Genomic DNA, 23,109 nt, shown 5'->3' on the forward strand with positions numbered 1-23,109 from the left:
ATGAAAACAGATAACTTGGGGTAGATATGATCCCACCTCCCCCTATATTTATTACAATTATCATGTGGTTATCGCTCTATAAACATGGCTGCACTGTGATAGCCATGTTCAGTTTTCTTACACTGCTTTTTTAATGAGTAGGTCCAATATTTTTCATTTATCATACACACATTAATCCCTTAGGTCAAGATGATCAGTTAGTTCAATACAGAAAATCCTTGACAGTGTCTCGTTAGTGTGCCGGTGGAAATTACAGCAGAGTGCTTTGGTCAAAGCTCAAGTATCTTCATCTTGAAAGTCTTCTGTGACGAGTTGCAGTTCGGTAGGCTGTAGCCATCATCTGTGCTGTATTTGCGCTACGCTGCGCTGCAGCAAAGTCCACAGTCTGTTGGCAACTGCGACATGACGAAATGACTAATAGCTCATCAGGTCTATCAGACTGCGAGGAGCGTGCCAAGGTAGTGTGTCTGCGTCTTCTTTTCTTCCTCCTCCAAACCATGTGATTTTCGGTATGGAAAGAGGGAATGACAGGCCGGCTTCACACCGAATCTTGTCCAACGGATACTCGACTGCAGATGTGCACAGCTCACATGCACGCACACACACACACACACACACACACACCCACACATATGCAAACGGGTAGCTGCATTGACGAGACTTCAGTGCAACCTCTATCTCTAAATGGTTGATTGATAATGTGGTCCGCCTTCATAGCGAGATAAAAAAGATCTGTAACGGAAAGCAGATTTCTTCAGGGCCCGCATGTTTACTTCCAATATACATATACTTGATGAAAAAAAATGGCACGGACTCCAGCTTTGAGCCTTGGGATAAAAAATCTGGTGGTATGGCATCACATACTGTAGCCTACATAGCCTAGTCTAGCAGCACTCCAGTCCACCTACAGTGGTTTCACCTCCTGTAGAGTAGGCAGGCCTGGCAGAGAAAGCAGGGGGTTGAGTTGAGTGTTCCTGTTCAGGAAGGAGCACCGTGTTCGTGCATCATACCAATATACTGCTGCCATGTCACTCTGTGCCAGTGACCAGGGGCCTCATTTATAAACGATGCGTACGCACAAAAGAATGCGTACGCCTCGTTCTACGCAAGCTTTGGTATTTATAAAACGTGAACTTGACGGGAAAATGTGCGCACCTCCACGCAAGCTCTGACCCATGCGTACGCACAAAAAAGGGAAAAGCAGAAACTGCGACCTCAGGAGGGAACAGGTACAACGACCCGAAATTGGTTCAATAATTGAAGTTTAACACAAGCATAACATCGCGCAATGACGCGCATCACATAACTGCCTTAACCTAATCCTGTTTAAAATCTAAAACGTGGTTGATTGTTGTTTCGTGCGCCCGTCAAAAATTCCATCTTATTTGATGCGAGAAAGACATGCTGATAGACTATGCCTATGTATGTTTTGTTAATTATCCACTTATGGCTTTCATGCATGTTTTGTTATTTGTCAATAATCAAGGCTCAAACATGTTGCTTGTTAGCTTGCAAATGGTAGGCTATATACAGTAAGTGCTGACTTGCATCGGCTTTCTTGCCACTGGCTGAATCGAGAACTGGCTGACCGGACTGGAATAGCCAACCTTCAGCCGAATTTTGCCAGACGTGTTAGGAGGTGTAACTGCTTCATCACCAAACTAAATCAACTTTCCTTACATGGTGAACAGGCAAATAAAAACGCAGTCTAATTTCCCAAATGTGATCCGTGCTATTGACTGCAATCATATTGCTATAAGACCACCGAGTGAAAATAAATGTGCCTTTGTTAACAGGAAGCATTTTCATTCCCTCAATGTCCAAGTTATAAATGTGACACGGACATGTTGCTCACAAATGTTGGCCTGATTCATATTGAGACATACTGTAGCAGCGTTGGGCGCAGACTGAATGCTGGAGCTCTGCGCGATGGTGGCTTCTACTGTAGGTGCGGGCGAATCGTGTTTAAATCCTGTGTGTAAATCCTTTCCAAGCCATACTTTCGATTAAACAACAGCTGTTCTGGTCAAAATGACAGCTACATAAGTAACAGATGAATATTAAAAAAAAAAAACAAAGTCTTAAGATTTGGACCAGGCCCTCGGCTAAAACCCTTAGAGTCACATTCACTGCAAAGGGTTTATTCCCATTATAGTTGAGCATTGTTTCAGTCTCATGGCCGGTCTTGATGTATTCATGTAAACCACTGCCTCATGCCAGGGCCACTTGTTCAGGACACACAAAATACATGACGCTGAGAATGAATCCAAAGCCTTTCCAGTCTTCAGGTGCCAGTAAGCGAGAGATTTCAATAGGCTTCCTTTTGTTTTGCGAGGAAAAGCAGCGCAGAGAGCAAACTCAATTAGACCATGTGTAAGCGTTTCGAGCCTGTAAGCGTCACAGGACATCTGGAGAGAGAGAGAAAGAAAGAGAGAGAGAGAGATGGCATATATGAGTTGATGCATAACACACCAGCGTGCAACGCCAGAGAACCCTGATAAAAAATGTAATCTGATGAAGGCCTTGCAGAGGACCAGAAAGCCTGTTTGATGGATGGTGCTGCACTTGGAGTGGGTGTTTTCAGAGCTGCATTACTCTGTGAGTGAGGATGAGTGTGTGTGTGTGTGTGTGTGTGTGCCCATGTATGAGAGAGAAAAAGAGAAGCGATGATTTTGTGAATCTTATTTCTGGCCATAGCAAGGCAAAACCCTGATGCCGCAATAATGGATGAAACCATTATACCGTGTTTGGTATAAAACATGTTACGCAGCTCTTCAGATACCCGTTGAGTCATTGGTAATGAATGTGATGGCTAACATGTGATGGGTTCTGACTGGCTGTTAGCTTTTTATCATTGTCAAAATTGATCTGAAAGTGATCCCCAACGATATCATTCTTCATGTCGATATCATTATAGTTAATGTGCGAACGTCGTCATTCATATTAACGAGAGCGATATTATCGATAGTTATCGTTCTTGGTGTGAACGGCCATTAAGGCGTCCATCTCTACATGAATTGGATTCGACCCTGAACCTTTGCCCTTGGCTTTACAGTATTAGTGGTGTGAGACGTCCCGTCACGTTAACACTCTCTTTATACTGATTGTCATGAAGATGTCATCTAAAAGCGACACAATGTAGTTCTTTTTTTTAAATCTCAAAATAACAATAGCTTCAGACTCATTTTAATGACACAGGCAGAACTGCATTTCTGTCGACAATGATGCACACCCAGAACGCCTGCTATGGCAATATATAGCTTTGTTGTGTTAGCTCACCACGTTTAATCAAGAACACTACAGTTGGATGGGAATCACACAGAGCAGCAGCCAGCCATAGATTTTCCATTGTTTGCTATGGTTCTGCCTGTGACAGTGGGGATGAGTGCTGAACTTGATTTAGCTTCCACACACAGCATAACACCAGACTCATCCGTGTCAGCTTAATGTGTCTGAGATACATTTCCTGCGTTCAGAGTCAGACCAATAAAGCGGCAAGATCCTTCATGTGGATGGTGTTTTCCCGTTGTACAGAAATGAGCAGTTAGAAACTCAGCAACAAGACAGAACTCTTGTAATTGCATTGCAAGTGTAAGCTTTGCTGTTTCATTATTGTCAGTGTGATCTGGACGTTACACTGAAATCAGTCAGGTGTGCTTAGAGTCAGGTAACAAGTTATAATGCAGGAGTGAGTGAGTCACAAGATTGCTGAGAATGACTGCCCTTAATAAGTCTTTGCCCCAAGGAAAGGATGCAGACATGAAAGACACAGGAACATAAAGAAGTCCAGAAACACTCTCAGTCTTTAGTAGCTCCAACAATTCCCCGTGGAATAGAGCTCCACAGTCCCGCCCCTCCTCCGAGAGAGGTGCTTGTCCGGAAGTAAATTTCTCATTCATTTCTCCCATTGACTTCTGGAAAAATTCGGATATAAAGAGTTTTAGACCATGCCTTAGGCTAACCAGCTACGATGTGACTCATAAGCATATAACTTATAATTTCGAGTGAAAAAATGAACAGAAAATGTAAAAAAAAGCGAAAGGTACAAGACTGTGTACATATCTTAAATTCCGAGATAGAGAACTCAAATCCCATGATGCTTTGCAAACGTACACACATTTCCAACATTTGCAGCCTAACGATAGTTTAACATGGTTCCATATTAATCTGAGAAAAGAAGATGATTACTTCCTACCGTTTCCATTGAGTAAATTCAACCTTCAAGATGAGAAAACCGTTCTTTTTCGGAAGACCACACATCGGTCCTGACAGTCCTGCAGCCATTTTAAGTTTTGAAGTTCCATCGAGACATAGCTGGACCAAAGCCATCGATATCTCAAAGTTGCGACACTACCGTTGACTCCCGTGAACAAACAATGGCGGCACTTCCGGGAACTATTCCATTGAGAATGAATGAATATAATACGACTTTTCTACATGACTTATAGTCGTGTGCATAATAATGCATTTTCATTGAGTAATGTATATGTATGTGGAAATGCAGTTCATAGTCATTTTCATCGAGTATTCACCGTAAATATTAATGCGATCGCTGCTGTCAATCCCGTAGTAAACCAGGGACCGAGGGAACTACTGAGTCTACCCACTAACCACGTGACCGCTCTAATCTGGCTTTAACATGGAAGTCAACGGCTGTCGCAACTTTGAGATATCGATGGCTTTGAGCTGGACGATAGGCGCGGGAAAAGTTGAGTACAGTTTGTTTGGGATTACCATGGCAACGGCGATCTCTACCAATCAAAGGCTCTGCTTTCACCAGTTTTACACGTTAGGGTGTCGGGTAGTGTAGTACTCTCTCGTTAAATCGTGAATAAAGCATTGTTTTCTCAAAACAAGGTTGATGCCCCCATTAACTTTTGACATCTATATGAGCAGGTATAATCGCTTAGTCACATCGTAGCTGGTTTTAAGTCTACCATGGACGGTTACGATGTTATGGCTTATTCTCCAATTGTCAATGGAGAAATTGTATTGGATTTTTTCTTCCGGACAAGGCTGTGGGCGGGACTGTGGAGCTCTATATCTAGGCCTGAGCATAATCAAATGCACCTGAATCGTGCATATTCTAAATCCCCTCAGAAAGATCATGTTAATATTACATCCCCCTGTTGTTAGAAGGCCTCTTCCAAAGAATTTACCAGCTACGTCACTGGAGACTGTGCAAGGTCAAACTGATGTAAACAGTTGTTATTGCTTTCCAACATAGCTCAACTGCTAGTGCCCTCTCTGCTGGGCTCAAACATCAATGAATTCAGGATAATTTCTTTCCTGGGTTAATCCATGCCCTATGTCTCTTGACAACTGAAAAGATTACAGAAAATCCCGGGAAAGTGGTTGTTTATGTGGCTACATCCTTAGTGCTTGGAGAGTTGAGGGAAAAAAAAAAAAATCCTGACAGAAACAAGAGACATGGGAGACTGAGCGATCGCTGTTCTACTTCACCTGTGTTTGATCTATCAGAACTCGAGCCCAACTTCTGGTCGGTAAGGGCCCCGACTAAATCGCGCCGGGCCATCAGCCAAGGCAGATCAGGGTTCAGCAGTGTCTGATCTCAAATTATCTTCATTTCACAATCACCAGTCACTCAAACAGCAAGGCTGCACAGGCGCCTTACACTGCCTGCACACACATTTTGTAAAGTATAGTGTAGCAGGGAGTGTACCCAACTGAACAGCCACTGCTACAACAAGGCACACACACTTGTGTTACTTTAGGTTTATGATCAACTACATTCAGCTTTGACACATTGGAAATATGAATGTCAACCCCTCGTAAAGCACCCGTCTGTGCTAATACTAGGGTACTAATGGCCACATGCTGTTACAGATTTTTGCACAGAAGCTGCTGAGTGTGATAAGCCAGTGTCACATGTTCTGTTCAACCCCTCGGAAAAAAAAAACAACAAAAAAACAGTCTCTTCCCTGCAGGCTTTTCCCAAACTGCACTGCAGCTTGAAGAAGCCGTGCCAAGGGCCAGTCCCTGCAACACCATGTCCAATTTCGATCCTTCAGCGTTTTATTCGGTTATCTAATTAAATCTGCGCTGAGTTGGTCCCAGGCACTGTTGGAGCAATGTGGGTTTTTTGGACAAGCAAAACAAATCGAGACCCCAGAAAAGCGAGATTAGAAGCAGACCCGCCATGTGCCTTTAGTACACAGAGAGAGAGAGAGAGAGAGAGAGAGAGAAAGAGTGAGAGAGAGAGAAAGAGAGACAGGGAGAGAGAGAAATCTGTGTTTGAGTGTGTGTGCGTGTGTGTGTTACGGGAACAGTGGATGATTCAACTGTGAATTGAGGTCTGTACTGGTACTTTGCCATGGCTCATCTTCATTATATAGCCAAGGCTATTAGTAAAATGTTCCATTCGGACAGGTGGCTGGTGAACTGCTGGCCATCTCTGTGAGGGTTAAAACTCTACCACCACTATGCCCGGTCCGCGTTAAGAAGCTTCACCTGGATCAGCATCTGTAAATAGCCAGCTGTGTAAATATATATGTGTCGGCGAGTAGCACGGGCCAAGCACCCCGCATGAGGGTATCTGCTAAGCAAACAAACAAACGCTGAGCTGTTTAAAAGAGTAATGACTTCTTAAGACGCAAGCAGCGATGAAATTGGCTCTGTACGCGCCTTTTATGTTTGTTCTCTCTCACACATCTCATTACGCGACTTCAGGAGCCACAAGGGTCCTATTTCCACCACTTGCGCTAGTACTGCTTTGATGTTTATGTTAGTATTACACAATTAGCTATTGGAAACAATACGGTACACTGGGGGAAGGAGGGAGTTAGCAGCCGTTTCTCAATAGATGGAGCTAATTCCCATTCAGAGAATTGTGAATGTGGATGTCTGGCTCAGTTCAATTTGAAAATCACTGCAAGTGTTTTTCTATTTACACAAAACACACCAAGACATAGAAACATACCCATAGGTCCCTCCTCATTTGGCAATGGCAGTTGGCAATGTTGGGCTCAATTATTGATGGTTTCGATTCAATTTCAGTGTGGAGGAAACCAAACTTCATTTCAATCAGGCGCTTAGAACAGGATGGAGAACATTGTATAATAAAAAAAATGGAAAAATGAGGGCAGAAAATCGGTGGTAAGTTTGGAAAACGCTCACTGTTGCCGAGGACATGACTGGTGCCAACAGTGATCAACGGGACAGAGTGGTGTGTGTGTGTGTGTGTGTGTGCGGGGCGGGGGGGTAGTGGGGGGCAACATTGTCCCCCAAAGCCCCATCAAACACACCACAGTTCAGAGATGGAAACATCACCTGGACCTTCAACTACTGCCAAGGCTCTTTCAAACACACACACACACACTCACACTCACACACAGAAAGCCAAAGTGAACATAATGGCAAGAAGGTAAGCTTTCCTACCACAACTGAGAGCGGCATGCTTTGTTGCGAAGGCTAGAGCCAAATCAATAGCCTGACTTGTGTTTGGCACCCACCTGGCTCTGTAACACCCCAGTGCTTTCTGAGGCTGCAGCATGAGCTCAGGGGGTCCAGGGGCCTGTTAAAGGCGGTTTTTCCATGAGGGCACTTGCCCTCTGAGTCACGATGTGGTCCGAGCCACGCGCTAAACAGGTGGAGAGGCAGGATCCTGAAACGGCCCCCTAAAACCCACAAGGGGGCTGTCTCCAAGGTGACACCATACAACACCACACCGCTGTGTGTGTGTGTGTGTGTGTGTGTGTGTGTGGGGATGAATGTCAGCCAAGAACTGGGGCCGCATCTGGCAGCCAAATATGCTTCAACAGATTGTGTTGAGCAAGCAGGAAGCACAGCATTTCCCATAATGCTACCGTAAGTGGCAGTGTAAATGGGCATAACCCTGTTGAAGTGGCGGCAATGGTTCCGTTACCTCAGTCCTGTGCATGAGTCACAAAAACTTGAAATGGACATTTTTTTGTTGCCTGCTTTTTTTTTTTTTTTTTTTTTTCAAATGAAAGAGCTGTAAGCTGTGAGACACCACAAAATGTTACATTTCTTTCTCTTTTTCGCTTTGCTCTTTCTTGACAAATATGTTTGGCGATCTCTGTGCTTTGCCTGTTCCTTGTCAGGGGGGCTTGTCAACTTCCATCCTCCTCTCTGGGTTTCGGGTCTTGTTGTTCCAAAAACATATTTCACTGGGCAACACATTCCCTTCCATACAAAAAAAAATGGATGAAAAGCATGGAGACAATGTCCATCATCCATGAAGTTCTGACCTCAACACGTGAATTCAGCGCTTATACTCTAATAACAGGGTGCTCATAGCCTTCCACATTTAGTATTCTCTGTAGCAACTCTGAAATATAAGCTATAAGGGCCTGCAACTTCTTTAGTTGTATCCGATTGCTTGAACGCTGTGGACACATTCTTGACAGTTTGGACATTATGCTTCTGCTGCCACCCTTTCAAGGTCTAATAAAAATAAAAAGATACTACTTAAAAAATTGACACCATTACTAGATAAATACACCAGGCCAGGGTGTTTGGACTACAACCTTTGTGAGCCATTCAGCATGGTCCTTCATACTATTTATTTATTTGATCATTTTAATCTGACACATACACATTAGATCACATCATACTTACCATGTGTGAAAAAAAAGAGAGTTCATTGCCCTGACCAGACTGAGAGCTTAATGCAACACTAAAGCACTTCCCCTGTTGCACGCACAATATTTGTTTTGTCCAGCACCGGCTTTTGTCCAGACAATTAAGGAAGAGTATGTTGCATGATTTGACGAAAGTATGATGTACTGTGACATCTAAGCAAGTCAAAATGGTAGTTTCATTTCATTGAACTCAGGAAACCATTACTAGAGATTTTCTCAGGTTGAACGTTTCTCCATCATAAATTCTTTATTGAAATATTTTGAGGTTATGGATTTTTGATTTCCATGAGCTGGATACCGTAATCAAGATGAGAACAATCAACATCAAAACAAACTCTGAAAAAGTAAGAAATATTTTGCTTCATATTGTTACGCCATCTTACAGCCTGCATTTTGAGAACTGAGACATCTGATCAACATCAGCAGAGTAACATATCGACGGGGGATCTGCTTACTCGGAATGATTTCATATACATAATAAACAACAAAACTGCTGAAGCTCTTCCATCATATCCGTAACCAAGACCACCGAGCAGAAGAGTCCACGAACACCCATCTTGGGTCACGGGCACGCTGGCGAGTATGCCGCTCTGTCCGCTAATGTCTTGGAGCACATTGGGTGGCACAATGGGAATGCTAGGCTAGTGAAAATTGCCAAAATTGTACGATTTTTTCAGGCTTCAACATGGCGTTTCAAGGGCCTTGTTTCCGGTGCCGTTTTACTTAGCCAATTAAGTGTCAGGTGTTACGCCCCTCTGCACCCCCACTGGCCCTGCAGTGACAGTGCAGCAGCCTTTGGGTGGTGTTTGGGCAATAATCGGCCTAATTGTGTACACCTGAAGGAGTGGATAAGAAGCTCCCGAGTTGGCCTTCAGGGGTTGGGTATTTTTCCCCACACCAGAGCAAGCCATCCAGTCTTTTTCATATTGAACCCCTAGATTTTAGTGTGTATATATATTTATTGCAATAAACCCTATATTTTTGATAAACCCTGATGTCCGTCTCCATTAGATGTTGCGGCTTCTGAGCCGGCCGTAACACAGGTTACTGATTGACGTAAGGTACAGAAGGAGAGCTCGTGCCCACACTAAGCTCGTGCATGAGCTGAGAGTGGAACAGCCACCAATCAGCATGAGGAAAACGGCACCGGACATGATGTATTTCTGGAAATGGCGATGAGGAAGTGCATTGCCAATCGGCGAAGCTAATCAGTCAAATCCTGACCCCCTGATAGATAGACTGTCAGTCTGGCTCTGGATTCGGACATCATTTACAGAGCCACACAGCACTCTAATAACAGAGTTATGGGGCAGGAGAGAGGCTGTTGTGGGGCAAGTACTGATGAGGACTTCAAGCTTGAAGATAAGGAAGGTGGTGCCAGAGGTCTGGAGAATGTTCTAATTCCCCGCCCCCCCTCCCCTTCCCTCTTTCTTTGGGGAGCTTGTTATCAAAGATTGACTTTTAGCGACCCTGAACCCTTTTCTTGTACGCGAAGTGCAGAGGAAACTCGCAGATCAATCCCTGACAGCCCAATTAATTCTGACAGTCGGATTAGGGTGGGGTTACTCCTCGGTCATGTGATTGCCATTGGGCGATATAGTTCCGACACCCACACACTTCCACACGCACTCTCGTACATTTCTCAGTGCTGTGGAGGTCAAGCTCCCTTTGATCCTTATTAAGCACCAAACCAAAGAACCAGAGGGTTTGAGTTGGTCCAGCAATTGGTCAGATTATCGCCCCAGGATCCTCTCGTCTGGGACCAAGGGAACACAAGTCAGCCAATGGGGCCGTAATTAGGTTTGTGGTAGTATTTTCTCACTTCTGATAAGCAGTTCTTCGAGTTTCTGGGGCTGACAGATATATTAGGTCCTAAAATAGCAATGTTAGCAACCGATTATTAAGGCACAGCTGAGAGATAGGCATCTCCTTACAACAAGGGGGAAAAAAATGAAATATCATCTGAATGAACTTTCCTACAACGAAACCTGCTTTCGTGTGCGGCCAGCCATAATGGACCCACTGTTGTCTATGGCCCACAGCCAAGTATTTTGTTTTTCACAGGGAGAGGGGGAGAGAAAACCGTAGCCGGTTACTCCACCATGTTAAAGCGTGATGCATTAGCCGTGTAAAGTGCCAAAAAAACGTTTATTTACAAGCATTAGATAATCACTGGATACAGAAGAAAAAAAGAGACTTGAATGTAGTGGTGCGACGATGGTTATGAGGCAATGCATCGGCTTAATCAAGATTACTGTCGAATAAAAACAAACACTGAAACGCTGTTTCCTAGAAAGCAAGATTTAAGCAACTCTAAAATCTGCCTACGTGTTACCAGTGTTGTACAACCTTAGCAAAACATTACGGAGACATGGGATCTTCGGCCCGTGATTGACCAGTAGAAGATGACGAGGAGGATCGTCCTTGGGTGGTCATCCCCGGACACTTTTGAGAAGTTTCTGAAAACAGAGTTCAGAAAGAAAAACAAGGTTATAGTTTGCACAACGATGTACAATAAAAAAGTACCTGAAAGAAAGAAAAAATAGCCTCCGGCACATGATATACCGTCTATCGAGCTCCTGTTCATGCTAAATGATTCAGTCTGACGTTTCTGATGTCCAAAGCTGAAGTAGAAACTCCGTCAGATCTCAAACACCTATACAAGCTGAACGCTAACCTCTCTCCAGCCCTTCTCACTCTGTTCCCAGCCCCTTTCCATCACATTCAACTTCAATGTTTGTCGGAAAGTTTATTTTTTCTGATTCCGATGAAATATTACACACTTGTTTTTCTGGAGTTCCTACATTGGAAGGGGCCTGTTTGAACTGCACAAAGTGTGTAATTTCAAGCGTCTTGGTTGTGACAGGCCGTCACGGACCCTTGCTTTAATGAAACAACCGGACCATTCTTCACTCTCCCGGGCACCGCCGCATCTGTGCAAAGAAGCCCCGCAGCCCTGCAGTGAATTACCTTTTAATCAAATAAGCTTCCCTTCGTCATAAAATAAACGCAGCGTGTTGACTTTAAACGGGCCGGATCTCTGCTCAGCGTTACAGTGACTGGCCTGGCCGTGGGCACGCTGATCCGTGCTCCTCCGAGAGCTTGGCTCAGGGCAAGGGGGGGGGGGGGGGGGGGGGGTGTGAGGGGGTTGCGTTTTTAACACTCCGGCTACCAGCAATGCCGCCGGGAGCTGCTTCCCAGCGCCTGGCAGGGCAGCCAGAGAGAGTGGAGAGAGAGAGGCCCGGCGAACAGAGAAGGGTCGCTTCGCTCGCCTACACGGCACTGGGCAGGAGGAGGAGGTGGAGGAAGAGAGAGTGGAGAGAGAGGCCCGGCACACAGAGAAGGAGGAGGTGGAGGAAGAGAGAGTGGAGAGAGAGGCCCGGCGCACAAAGAAGGAGAAGGTGGAGGAAGAGAGAGAGGCCCGGCGCACAAAGAAGGAGGAGGTGGAGGAAGAGAGAGTGGAGAGAGAGGCCCGGCGCACAAAGAAGGAGGAGGTGGAGGAAGAGAGAGTGGAGAGAGAGGCCCGGCGCACAAAGAAGGAGGAGGTGGAGGAAGAGAGAGTGGAGAGAAGGAGGAGGTGGAGGAAGGGAAACAAGAGCGCTGGGAAATGCTGCAGCTGTTAGAAGGACAGACAGAACGAGAACAGGAGAGAGAGACGGAGAGAGAAAGAGTGAAAGTGAGAGAGACAGGAAAGGAAAGAGAGACCGAGAAAGAGAGAGAGAAAAAAAGAGAGAACAAGAGAATGAAAGAGAGAGAAAGTGAAGAGAGAAAGAAACAAGCGACAGAAAGAAAGAGACAGACAGAGAGAAAGAAGGAAAGAATGACAGACAGAAAAAGAGCGAGCAAGCGAGCCACACCATGGCTTTACATCATCATCATTCATCTTCACAGCACACGGTCGTTACCAGTGGACCCACGAGGGAGGCCATTCCCAGCCCTGACGCTCCAGAGTGACAGTCGAGCGCTGGCAGGGAGTCTATCGCAATCAGCGCACCAGGGTGAGGCGGGGCCCGCCGCGTCCAGCCAGAGGAGCCAAAGCCCCAAGAGTGTGTCGGCCATATGCGCGCATGAACTCATTCATGCAACTGGGTGGCAAAGCATGTTTTACAGCAGGCCAAACACCCAGAAGTGTACATTTGAATGTGAGGAGGAAAAAAACAACGTACAAAAAAGAAAAAGAAAAACATAAAGCCCTGCCACTGCCGTTTGACAGCTGGCCTAATGACTGTATTGATTGCAGCAACACATACTGATGAAGGAGACCAATGGGAGCGCGGCAGAGGGTGACATCTGTTTGCAATAGGGCGTGATTAAATTGATATGCACTGGAAACACTAGCCCACTAATCAGAGGGCACATACTACAGCTTTGTCAGAGGGGCATGCTGCCTGCCTGGGCTGAAAAACTATACCCTTTCCAAGATGCAAGTCATGAAAAAGACAGACAGAAAGGCATGCGCGCACACACGCAAACACACACACACACACACACACACACACACACACACACACAAGAGTGGGGAAACGGAGAGAAATGTTCCTCAGATAATGGTTTTAAATGCAGCATGTTAACAGAAATGAAGAAACCGCAACAAAGGCGTCAGTGATGTGTGAACCGCTTAAAAGTTCCGTACAAGAAACACAAAGTACGCCAATTTTATGCATGCACGCACTCGGAGATGAGGGCCTCGCTCCAAGGCCTTTATAGACAGACTTGAAACCCTACTTGAGGCTAATAAGGCATCACACATGGAGAGCAGTGACAGGAAGCCTAGCGCGCGAGGCAGATAAATAGCGCTGTTACCTTGGAGACGGCTTGGACGTGGTGAGCTTTGATGGTGGCTGATTTCTCCTCGAAGGCCTTGGCTCGCGCCTCCTCAGCCAGCCGGTGGAGAAAGAGCAGCATGTCCAGCTGCACCTAAAGGAGACACACACACACACACACACACACACACACACACACACACACACACACACACACACACACACACACACACACACACACACACACACACACACACACACACACACACACACACACACACACACACACACACACACACACACGAAACAGGGCATTGAATTAAGCTAGACGACCAGGACTTTGTATGTGTATAACCAGCAGTTGGGTCAAATGGGTCGGCAATGGGCATGCTGTTCAAGTTGTATTGAAAAGGCAAAGGGAAACAGTTAAATGCATGACTTGGGCATGCGGTTCAAGTTGAATTGTAAAGGCAAAGGGGCAACAGTTAAATGCATGACTTGGAATGCTGCTATGGCAGATTTCAACGTGCTGACCTGGAGCGTCTCTGTGCTATAGTAGCAGAATAAAAGCTGGCACGGTAGAGAGAAGGGCATGAGGTACTTCAGGTCATCGACAGGGACAGCATTCCGTGCCTGTTGCGCTAGCACTGTTGACGTCCCTCATTGACACAGCTGGGGCAATTACTCTGGAATGCATCTGATGTGTTCCATCAGGCCAACATCACAGAGCAGACTGATCAGCTACTATATCTCGAGCATTGGCGCAGTGATTGCGTGGGTTTTTCTCCGCGCCGCGGCCTTTATTACTCGCATCACAACCGAACGATGAACCCCCCCCCATTGGAAATTTATGGAACTCAGGTGCTGGTGCGTCCAAAAAGGGAGCAGGGGGTCTGAGTGAGAGGGGAACTATAAATCCATCAATCTCTCTCTACCCCCCGTGTTGCAGCCTGTGCCTCCCACGAGGCAGACCCCCCCTATGCGCGCGGCCATTCTTCACATTTAGGCCCGGATTACACCAGGAAATTGTCTCGTTTTCAGCGGTTCATCCATCTTACTCCACCTTGTCACGAGATGCTGGGCACAGAGGGGTAGGGGGGGTGGGGGGGTTAGGGAGTCGGTCAGCCCTGAGCAGGAGATCTCCGCAGCCTCTCTGAGCGAGCGACCAGGTCTTCTGGATTATCTGCGGTTTACCTGGCTAGTGCCACCGCTCCCTCACCTTGCCACCGCCCAGTGAGTCTCCGTGCCCCTCCAACTGCCCATCACTGAGCACAGGTGCTCGGTTTATGCACCCCCCCCCGCCCCCCTCTCCCATCATTGCTGGTCTTCATCTCTCCTCCTGTATGTCTCTTGGTGGCCATCTCTATCCAGAACTTTTTGACCCGCCTGTTTTGCTCTCGCGCTCCCTCTCCGGGCTGAGTAATGAGCTTTGAGTCATCACAAGTTGTCGATGACAGGCCACAGCTTAGCATATCTGACCCTTGACAACAGTGGAAAAAGAAATGGGCTGTTGCGGAGAAGTGGAAGAAAGGAGAACGGAGCACGGCGCGCACACTGGATCTCTCTCTCCAATGGAAAAACAAAAGAGGTTAGAAAGAGAGCTGGCGCTTCGACGACCTAAGCAAAACTCTTTAATCTCTTTCTCTGTTTGAATTATTTGCCTTGATCCAGCAACATAACTCCTTAGCAGAGGTGGGAGATCTGTAACCTGACTTTCGCCAGATCCTGTAGTTCGCTGTCTGCTTCACACAAGGATCTGGGACTTCTCGATAGGAGATGTATTTCTGAAGGCGGGTCCTTGTAAAACATCCTCGCATGTGATTTGATAAACCACTTGCCTGTTATCTTGAATGACGTGCTAGGCTTCTTCAAGCTCTTGCCAAACCCGGTCGGAAGAAGAGTAAAAACATCCTTGCCACCAATAAATGTCTTCAAACCTATTCTCTGTTAATCTTTTAAAGAATGAATACTCGATAGATTCGACAAAACGGTTGAAATAGCAGAATCAATGTCAGCACAAGACTCCTCGCTGCGTGCCGCCATTGTTATTTGAATCAAACACTCGCTTCGGCGCTCCTGATTGGTTGCTCATTTTTTGATCACTGGCACAGGGGTTTGGATTGCCCTCGCGTCCAGACCCTTGTGTGGAGCTCAGCGAAACGCCTCTGGTGGAGCATGGCGGAACTACAAGGGTCTGGCGAGAGTCAGGCTAGGAGATCTGCCCTCATACCGACGATTGCTTAAAGTAAACCTGTAAACCATGTGTTTTGAGTTTGCCACTAAACAGAGAAAGGCGTCATTAACCACCCAGACAAATTTAGATTAATAAAAACATTTGTATTAAATGAAGTTCCACAATCATGAAAAAAATGGGCGATATACTCTGGTCTCAAACGCTCTGGGCAGGTCCGCTTGGTGTGTTGTCGTCGTGCCCAATCTGGGGCTATCCCTCTCCATTGCCCTACGACATATCGTCCCAACCAGAGCCATAAAGAGGGAGTTGCGACACTCTTTGATGTTGCCACCGCCCGCTCATGTGGTTCACGACTTCACGTACGCCGTTTTAGCAGTTCCTAAAAACCTGTGCTGTGCTGTATGGTTATCCAGCAGGAGGGCAGGACGCAGGGCTTAACGCAATAATACACATGTCTATCAGACATACGTCATATACACTATAGTCTCATTGTTTTAGTGCTGCCGCGATTAATCGACATAATCGAACTAATCGATTATGAAAATTAGTCGATGCCAATTTTTTTAGTCGACTAATCGTTTTGCTATTTATTCCCCTATTTATTTTTGGTCTCCCGTCTCTAACGGCTGTAATGTTATTAATTCTGTTATTAACTCTACAAAAGTAGGCTGATATTGATATGAGCATATCTATATATATGGCTATATGTCACGTTTTGGCCTTTCAGTTGAGTTGAAAATAAAATGCACACAACAAAATACCGAAAACTTGCTTTTTTTTAAAAGAAATAGTCGTTTAGATTAGTCGACTAATCGAAAAATCTTAAGCATTCCAGCTCACGCCACTGTTAGTCGACCATTTGGGCTTATTAGCTGAACATGTCAGCGCTGGTGTACATGGGCAAGTGACAAAAGTCGGCACGCTTCTGTCAGAAGCCATTTGCCAGAGCGGTCGATAAAAAAAAAAAGAGTGGCGACACTCCCATAAGAGACCGTGGAAAAAAATGGCAGCGCTTTCCCGTGCCAGCTTCCAGGTTATGGGAGTTTTGGAACTATTAACAGCCAATTTCTTGGTCAGTAGTCAATGAGTTATTGATTACACTCTCCAGCATCCAGAAATGTCTTCTACCCTCCTGCGATTCAGCCATTCAACGCAGGTTTTTTGGAGCTTTTGATCGTGTGGCGGCGACATCAAAGGGTGTTGCAACTCTCTCTTTCTATGGCTCTGTTATTTGCGGAAGCCTTGAGGCTTATCCACCTGCTCCGTCCCTCCACTCTTAAGAGGAGGGGTTATGCTGGAAACATGGAACTCACTGCATCATTAATAACCTCTTTTAGGACCGCCCTAAAAAAATGGACCACTGAAAATGACAATCATGTTCTGTTTAACGGACCAACTCAGTACCGCAATTCAGTACCACACAGTTTACAATCCCTACACATGTTTTCAGGAGTAACCTGCAGCCTATACGAGGCGTTTCAAAACAAATCCAAGATTTTGGTTTACAAGGCATTTAAATGGACTGTTATCCAGGAAGTCCATTTGAATGTTTTCAGTGGCTGGAAGGGAGGTAGAGAACATGGGGCTGCATAGTAATCATGAGCACTAGGCTGCCTCTACTAGTTGCCTTAAAAAGAAGTATGCGCAATTATCCTTTTCCCAAGAGCCCTCCATTTTTTTTTCACCTTCTCCATTTCTCTCATTCTTTCTTTTCCTTCTCCTCTTCTCCATCCATGTTTCTCCTTGTCAGTTTCCTCCACTGCTGCATCCTTCTACCTGTCTCTCTCTCTCTCCCTCCCTCCCCAAACACGCGGTTTCATTCCTGTGCGTGTAAAGCCTCTTGTTTTGGCTTGAGAATAGCTTAGGAGTTTGTGTTTTAATAATGTGTCCGAGGTCTGGCTCCCCCACACGCAAACACGCAGGCAGTGAGTGCAGTGCGGTGTGGTGCAGACCCCGGTACGTCATGCGCTCATCTACAGAGCTCGCAGGAGAGCCCACCGTCTCGCCGACAAACGCCCAGGGCCCGCACCCTGCGGAACATACATGCACGCAGGTTATCTACTTGCAACCTCGTCTGCAAAGCATGGACACACACACACACACACACACACACACACAAGTGCACGCTACACAACTCCCCACTTCCTAAATCACACAGAGCTCTTGACTGCATGGATGTAAACACAAAAACAAGCCAGTGGGGCAGGAGTATGCACACGCACACACACACGCTTGTGCGCACACACACACACACACACACATGCACAGCCAAGTGTCCACAATCCCTCTGAACCACATCCAAAAAGTTTCCCAAACACTGCTAATGATTTCAATGGAAAAAAGCAGCCGCTTTTCCCTGTGCATCTACATGATAGCCATTTGGATGCAATTTAAATCTATTAATACCTCATTTTCATAATTGTAGGTCATCTCTGGGGCGTCTGAATATTTCCCCCAAACAGCTGGCCCTGCAAGTGTCTTGGGCGGAACGAGAGCCGAAAGGCATGGACCTCGCAGCGTGCCAGAGACCTTGCCAAAACTTAATGACCCGACTGAATTGATTAAAGGAGAGGGTCTCCCTCCTCCGACCGCCTCTCAGACACGATCTGCGCATGGAAACTGCACAATGGGAGCGAGAGAGAGAGAGAGAGAGAGAGAGAGAGAGAGAGAGAGAGAAGTGAAGTGTTTGTGAAGAAAGGAGCGTCACCTTTCCCCTTCCTCGTGTTTCACCGGGCTTCACGCCGGACTTGTGTCGAGGCGAGCACATTTGTTACCACTTCACCAATACCCCTCGCAGCACATCCGAGCTGTACACAAACCCCAGCAAAGTTAAATAAACCAGCAATCGGACGGTGAAAATCATCCAAGGCGCATTCAAAAGCTGGCGTCGCAATTGTTTAAAAAACAAGAAAAAGACAGAAACTGCAAGACGCCAAAAGCTCCTCTGGACAAACAAAAGGACCTTCATCTTTTCTTTTTCCTTGTTGAATTGCAATTACTTCACAATAAATCCTCTAAATTGAGCTCTGCAAGGTTACAGTACAGGTCATGAGTCAGTCAAAGAACATGGGAATTAAGCAGAGGAGAAACTGTAGCACTAACATTGCCAAGATGATGGAAATTCCCACGCTAAGGTACACTGTGAGAAATGAACCTGGGCTGAAATGTACAGTATGAACTGCACCCCCCCACACCCCCTCGCCCAAAAACACCTTGAAAAACCAGCCCTCCCTGAGGGTTTGACCTAGCCTGGCGAACAGTCTAAACAGAGAGGTGACTTACTAAAAGGCTTTCCACAGTCTCCCCAAAAATGAAAGGTAAATAAGCAGGGTGTCTTTGGTAAACGCTCATTAACCTGCTGTGAGAAATGGCCCTGCGAGCACCACAGCGCTGGCTGCACCTGCAGTATCGGAGGGCTCTAGGGTGTTTCAGCTTAGTCAGGCTTCCCACATATCTCAGGGAACAAGAAAGAGCGCTTGAGTCAATGAGGGGAGGGGGGATGGAGGGAGGGAGGAAAGCGGACACTTTCACAGCTTCCTAGCAGGATGCGACTGATTGTTTTTGCGTTCAATCGACCATCAAATGCCGCCGGGTCCGTGAAGGTTCAGCAGCAGAACAAAGCCACCACAGAGAGCGTACCCCGCCCTGGCCTTTGGGTCGCCTCGAACACCAAATGCTGCAACCCGGCAGGTCTGCCACAGGCTCCCAGAGGGTCGCAGACTAAACGCGGCCCGCGATGGGAGACAACACATCAGTGGCCTCACTGCCAAAGCACTCAATCTGGGGCAATAAGGTTGGTAGGGACAAATTATGACGGAGCAGGCCGCTACCTACTGCACTGGAATAACAGCGTGGAGACCACCAAGAACAGTCTACAGTGCAGTCAACTATATTGTTTTTTGTTTGCTTTGAAACAAACAAAAAGGAACCTGGTCTGGACCATATATGCACTTACAGTCAGGCAAGTCTGTCCAGTGCCATCTTGGAAAAGTAGTCCTTGTTATGGCCACAGTGCTACATTAGAATTTAAAAAGTTGTAATATTTACACATAAATCTATCTTGACAGGGTGACTGTCTCACAGTTTATAAAATTCAACTGAAAACATTCGTTTTTTTCTGACAACTAGGCTAACTGGCTCATCTGTTACGTAGAGAGAAAGACTCCCCATCATAAACCTAATGCGAGTTAGCAATAGCTTCCCATTTATTCAAGTGGTCTTTCTGTCCCTAGTGACTGGAGGCTAAATTCTCTATCAAAGTGAGCCATGGACTTGAATGTGAATCAAGTCGACGATAATTCCTCAGGAAATACATCAACACCATAAGCTTTATGAGCTACCCGAATCACCTTTGATAGTAGATGATGAGGACATTTTATGGACAAAGATTAGCCTACACATGTCTGCATATTACCTCCTGATGTTAGATCAAGAGGCATTAACGCTCCTGTGCGTGGGAGGCACCACCTATAGAATCCAATTAAAATTACACAAAGTGGAAATATATGACCGCGGCAGGACTCTGGCCAACGGTGTAGTCCAAAATTAATTACAAAGAGAACAAAAAAAGTGACCGTACAGGATGTATGGAGCGGGAGGTTGAAAACGATTCCCTCTTTCCTTCCATAGCTCCCTCTTTCTTTCTAGCTTTTGCTTAATTGTTGGATTAGACCCCTGTAAAGCTGCACACCTTGCAGGTGGGTTTTTTTTTTTTTACATCTCTGGCGGGCCTCCATCTCTACTCCCAATAAAGCCCAGTCCAGCTGGGAAAGCCTCTTATTTGGAGCGTGTTACAGCCAGACGCCCACAGTACCACCACACTGTCATTACACACACACACACACACACACACACACACACACACACACACACACACACACACACACACACACACACACACACACACACACACACACACACACACACACAACAATCAGCGTAGTGATTAGCCGTCTGAACCATGGCCTCTTAACACACATTAAACAGACTGTACACATCCACACACTCAACAGAAAATGGGCTGGAGACCGCAACATTTAAAAACATGTTTAGCTCTAATGATCAATGCCATCTGTCAAGTCAGAAAATAAAAGAACAACACATTCTGTTAAGTGGTTAGGCTACTTTCTACAGTGGCATCTGGGGGCCTGGGTCAGCGACCACTTTAAAACATGGTGATTTCTTTATAATGTCTGCCTGTCTTCCTGCAACTGTTTCCAATAACAACTTAGGGCGAATAAACCATAAAACGAAAACGATCTATCCTTAACCGTAAATGACAAAAAACCCATACCTTTTTTATTTACTTGCTTTCCCCTATGGTGAATGGGAGCGCTTGTGGTTGTGATCGGTCTATTTTGGTGTGACGGTCAACTACTGTGCATTCCTGCAATGCTGTGAAGTGGTTGACATAAGGCAGCAATCAAAGAGTGGCAACCGACAGTCACACACGCCACGCCTTCCTGTTACATCTGTGAAGGCCACTTCATACAGATACATTAAAGCAGCCTCGCTCTGGCCTTTATTACCCACAATTTTGTTAATTTTGTGAATTTGTGTACACAAAAGTCTCTTAGCAACTGATGCATCATGGCAGTTACAAGGCCACATCAGTACAATGGCGTGCTACGTTAGTGTAAGGAGTCATAGCACTCCGAACTGCTTTGAGGACTGGGCTCTCTGTGACTGCCTAATGCCTATTGTACTTTCACGTCATCACAAACACCATTAAAACGGCATGTCAGAGGGAATGTCCCACTCAGTCAATGTCCACGGTGACAACGGTTTGAGTCAAGCCTGAGGTCATCTCCCGAACCCATTGCTCATCTCCCGAACCCATTGCTCATCTTCCTCCCATCTCTGCACTGTCCAGTAGAATAAAAGCTACCCCCCCCCCCCCACACACACACAGCTCAAATTGGGCTACAATAGAACTGTAACTCAGAGATGGAAATATTGACATTTAAGGAGGCGGTGTACTACTCCACATGTTGCGATGATGATGCTAATAAACCTCCTTGTAATCCTTGTATTCTCGTAACGAGCTGTGTGCCCAGGACATAGGCGCAGGACTATACCAGGCGTTATGAGCATAGCTCTATGAAGGGTGTGTATATAATTCTGAGAAATTACAATTATAGATGGATATGGGTCGGAAAAAAACAATTTGTTTGAAATTAGATAGGGCTAAAACCAGAAACTACTGGCAATCTGGCACATCAATGACATGACATCCATGTTATTGTGTGATCAAAACAAATTCACTACGGACCTAACTATGCCCTATGCAAAATGAGCAAACAGAACTGTCAACAGGACAAAGACTGCTACTATTTTGTCATTACATGCTCTTTTGTCAGTAAAACTCCACGCATTGGATGGAGGGGGGAGGGAGGGAGGAGGGGAGGCAGGCATCTTAGACTTTTCCCTTGAACAACAAACATCTACATCTACCACAACCCCTGAAGACCACTGGCCACATGAAATCATTACATCGGGATATCAAGACAGTAGCCTACCAAGTAAAATCTTACACCCGATATTAAGTCAACACAAATGCTAACGTTTACCCATCAGACTGAGGACACAACTCTACACTGACACTCGTTAACGCTACCAAAAACATTCTCGTCCTTATGCTAACAACAAACTACAGATTAACGATAGGAAGGGTGAACCCAGACGAACCCGCAAGCGAATTTGAATCTGATCCAGGGAAAATTCTAATTTGCGAACAGGTTTGTCTGCCTTTACACAGGCTAAGACAGCGCTACTAACACAAACAACTATTTACCACTGAGGGTTGGTAGCATCATGTACGCAACTGAAACAAGACGTTCTTTTAAAAGTCAGTTTTTAAGGTCGCTCACCGACCATATGCCAACTATGCCCGTGGCCACACACGCATCGTTACGCGTTATTGCTTGTGTTGTCAATTACGATTATACTTATTCTGGGACTGGACAAAACACTCGAAAATGTTACTCGCTGAACGAACGAAGCTGTGGGCATGTAACGTCAAAGGTAGACCTAACCTGTGTCGAACAAACATTCATGAGCTGTTTTGTAGCGCTGTACACAAACGTCGCTAAAAACAAAACTCACCATCAAATCTGCATTAGCAGCAATTCGCATGTTGGTTTTCTTTTTCAATATGTCTTTGATAGCTTTTCTTTGTATTTTGTTCGGCATTTTGTTTTTTACTTTTGCCCCCGTTGACTTCAAACAAAATCCGAAAGTCTCTGTTGTTAAATTTTTCAATCTGCCGCGCATTCACTACCGGCTCTTGTTGATGACGTAACACGACGCATGACATATGCCGTCACTGAATTACATTTGTAAAACTACAGAGAAAGTGAACCTGAAATCTTCTTCTTCTTCTTCTTCCTTGGTGTAACCTGAAATCTTTGGAGATGCTTCTTGGGATATGCAGAAAGCATAAAGGGGCCAAATGAAAAGGTATGGGGAAACGCAGGGGGGAAAGCAACAGCCCTCAATATATAAACCAGGAACTAGCCTAGGCCTACTC

At 45.7% G+C, this 23,109-nt stretch overlaps 1 protein-coding gene across 1 annotated transcript; it reads right to left on the reverse strand.

Annotated features, from left to right (window-relative positions):
* Positions 1–10,746: 10,746 nt before the first annotated feature.
* Positions 10,747–22,857, reverse strand: cenpw (centromere protein W). Its single transcript, XM_062538372.1, has 3 exons — positions 22,686–22,857; positions 13,428–13,541; positions 10,747–11,083 (listed from the first exon to the last, which is right to left on the reverse strand). The coding sequence occupies exons 1-3, from the start codon at positions 22,851–22,853 to the stop codon at positions 11,057–11,059; spliced, it is 309 nt and encodes a 102-aa protein (XP_062394356.1). The 5' UTR covers positions 22,854–22,857; the 3' UTR covers positions 10,747–11,056.
* Positions 22,858–23,109: the final 252 nt, after the last annotated feature.

The sequence above is a fragment of the Sardina pilchardus genome, chromosome 6, assembly GCF_963854185.1.
Source record: "Sardina pilchardus chromosome 6, fSarPil1.1, whole genome shotgun sequence".
Taxonomy (NCBI): Eukaryota; Metazoa; Chordata; class Actinopteri; order Clupeiformes; family Clupeidae; genus Sardina; species Sardina pilchardus.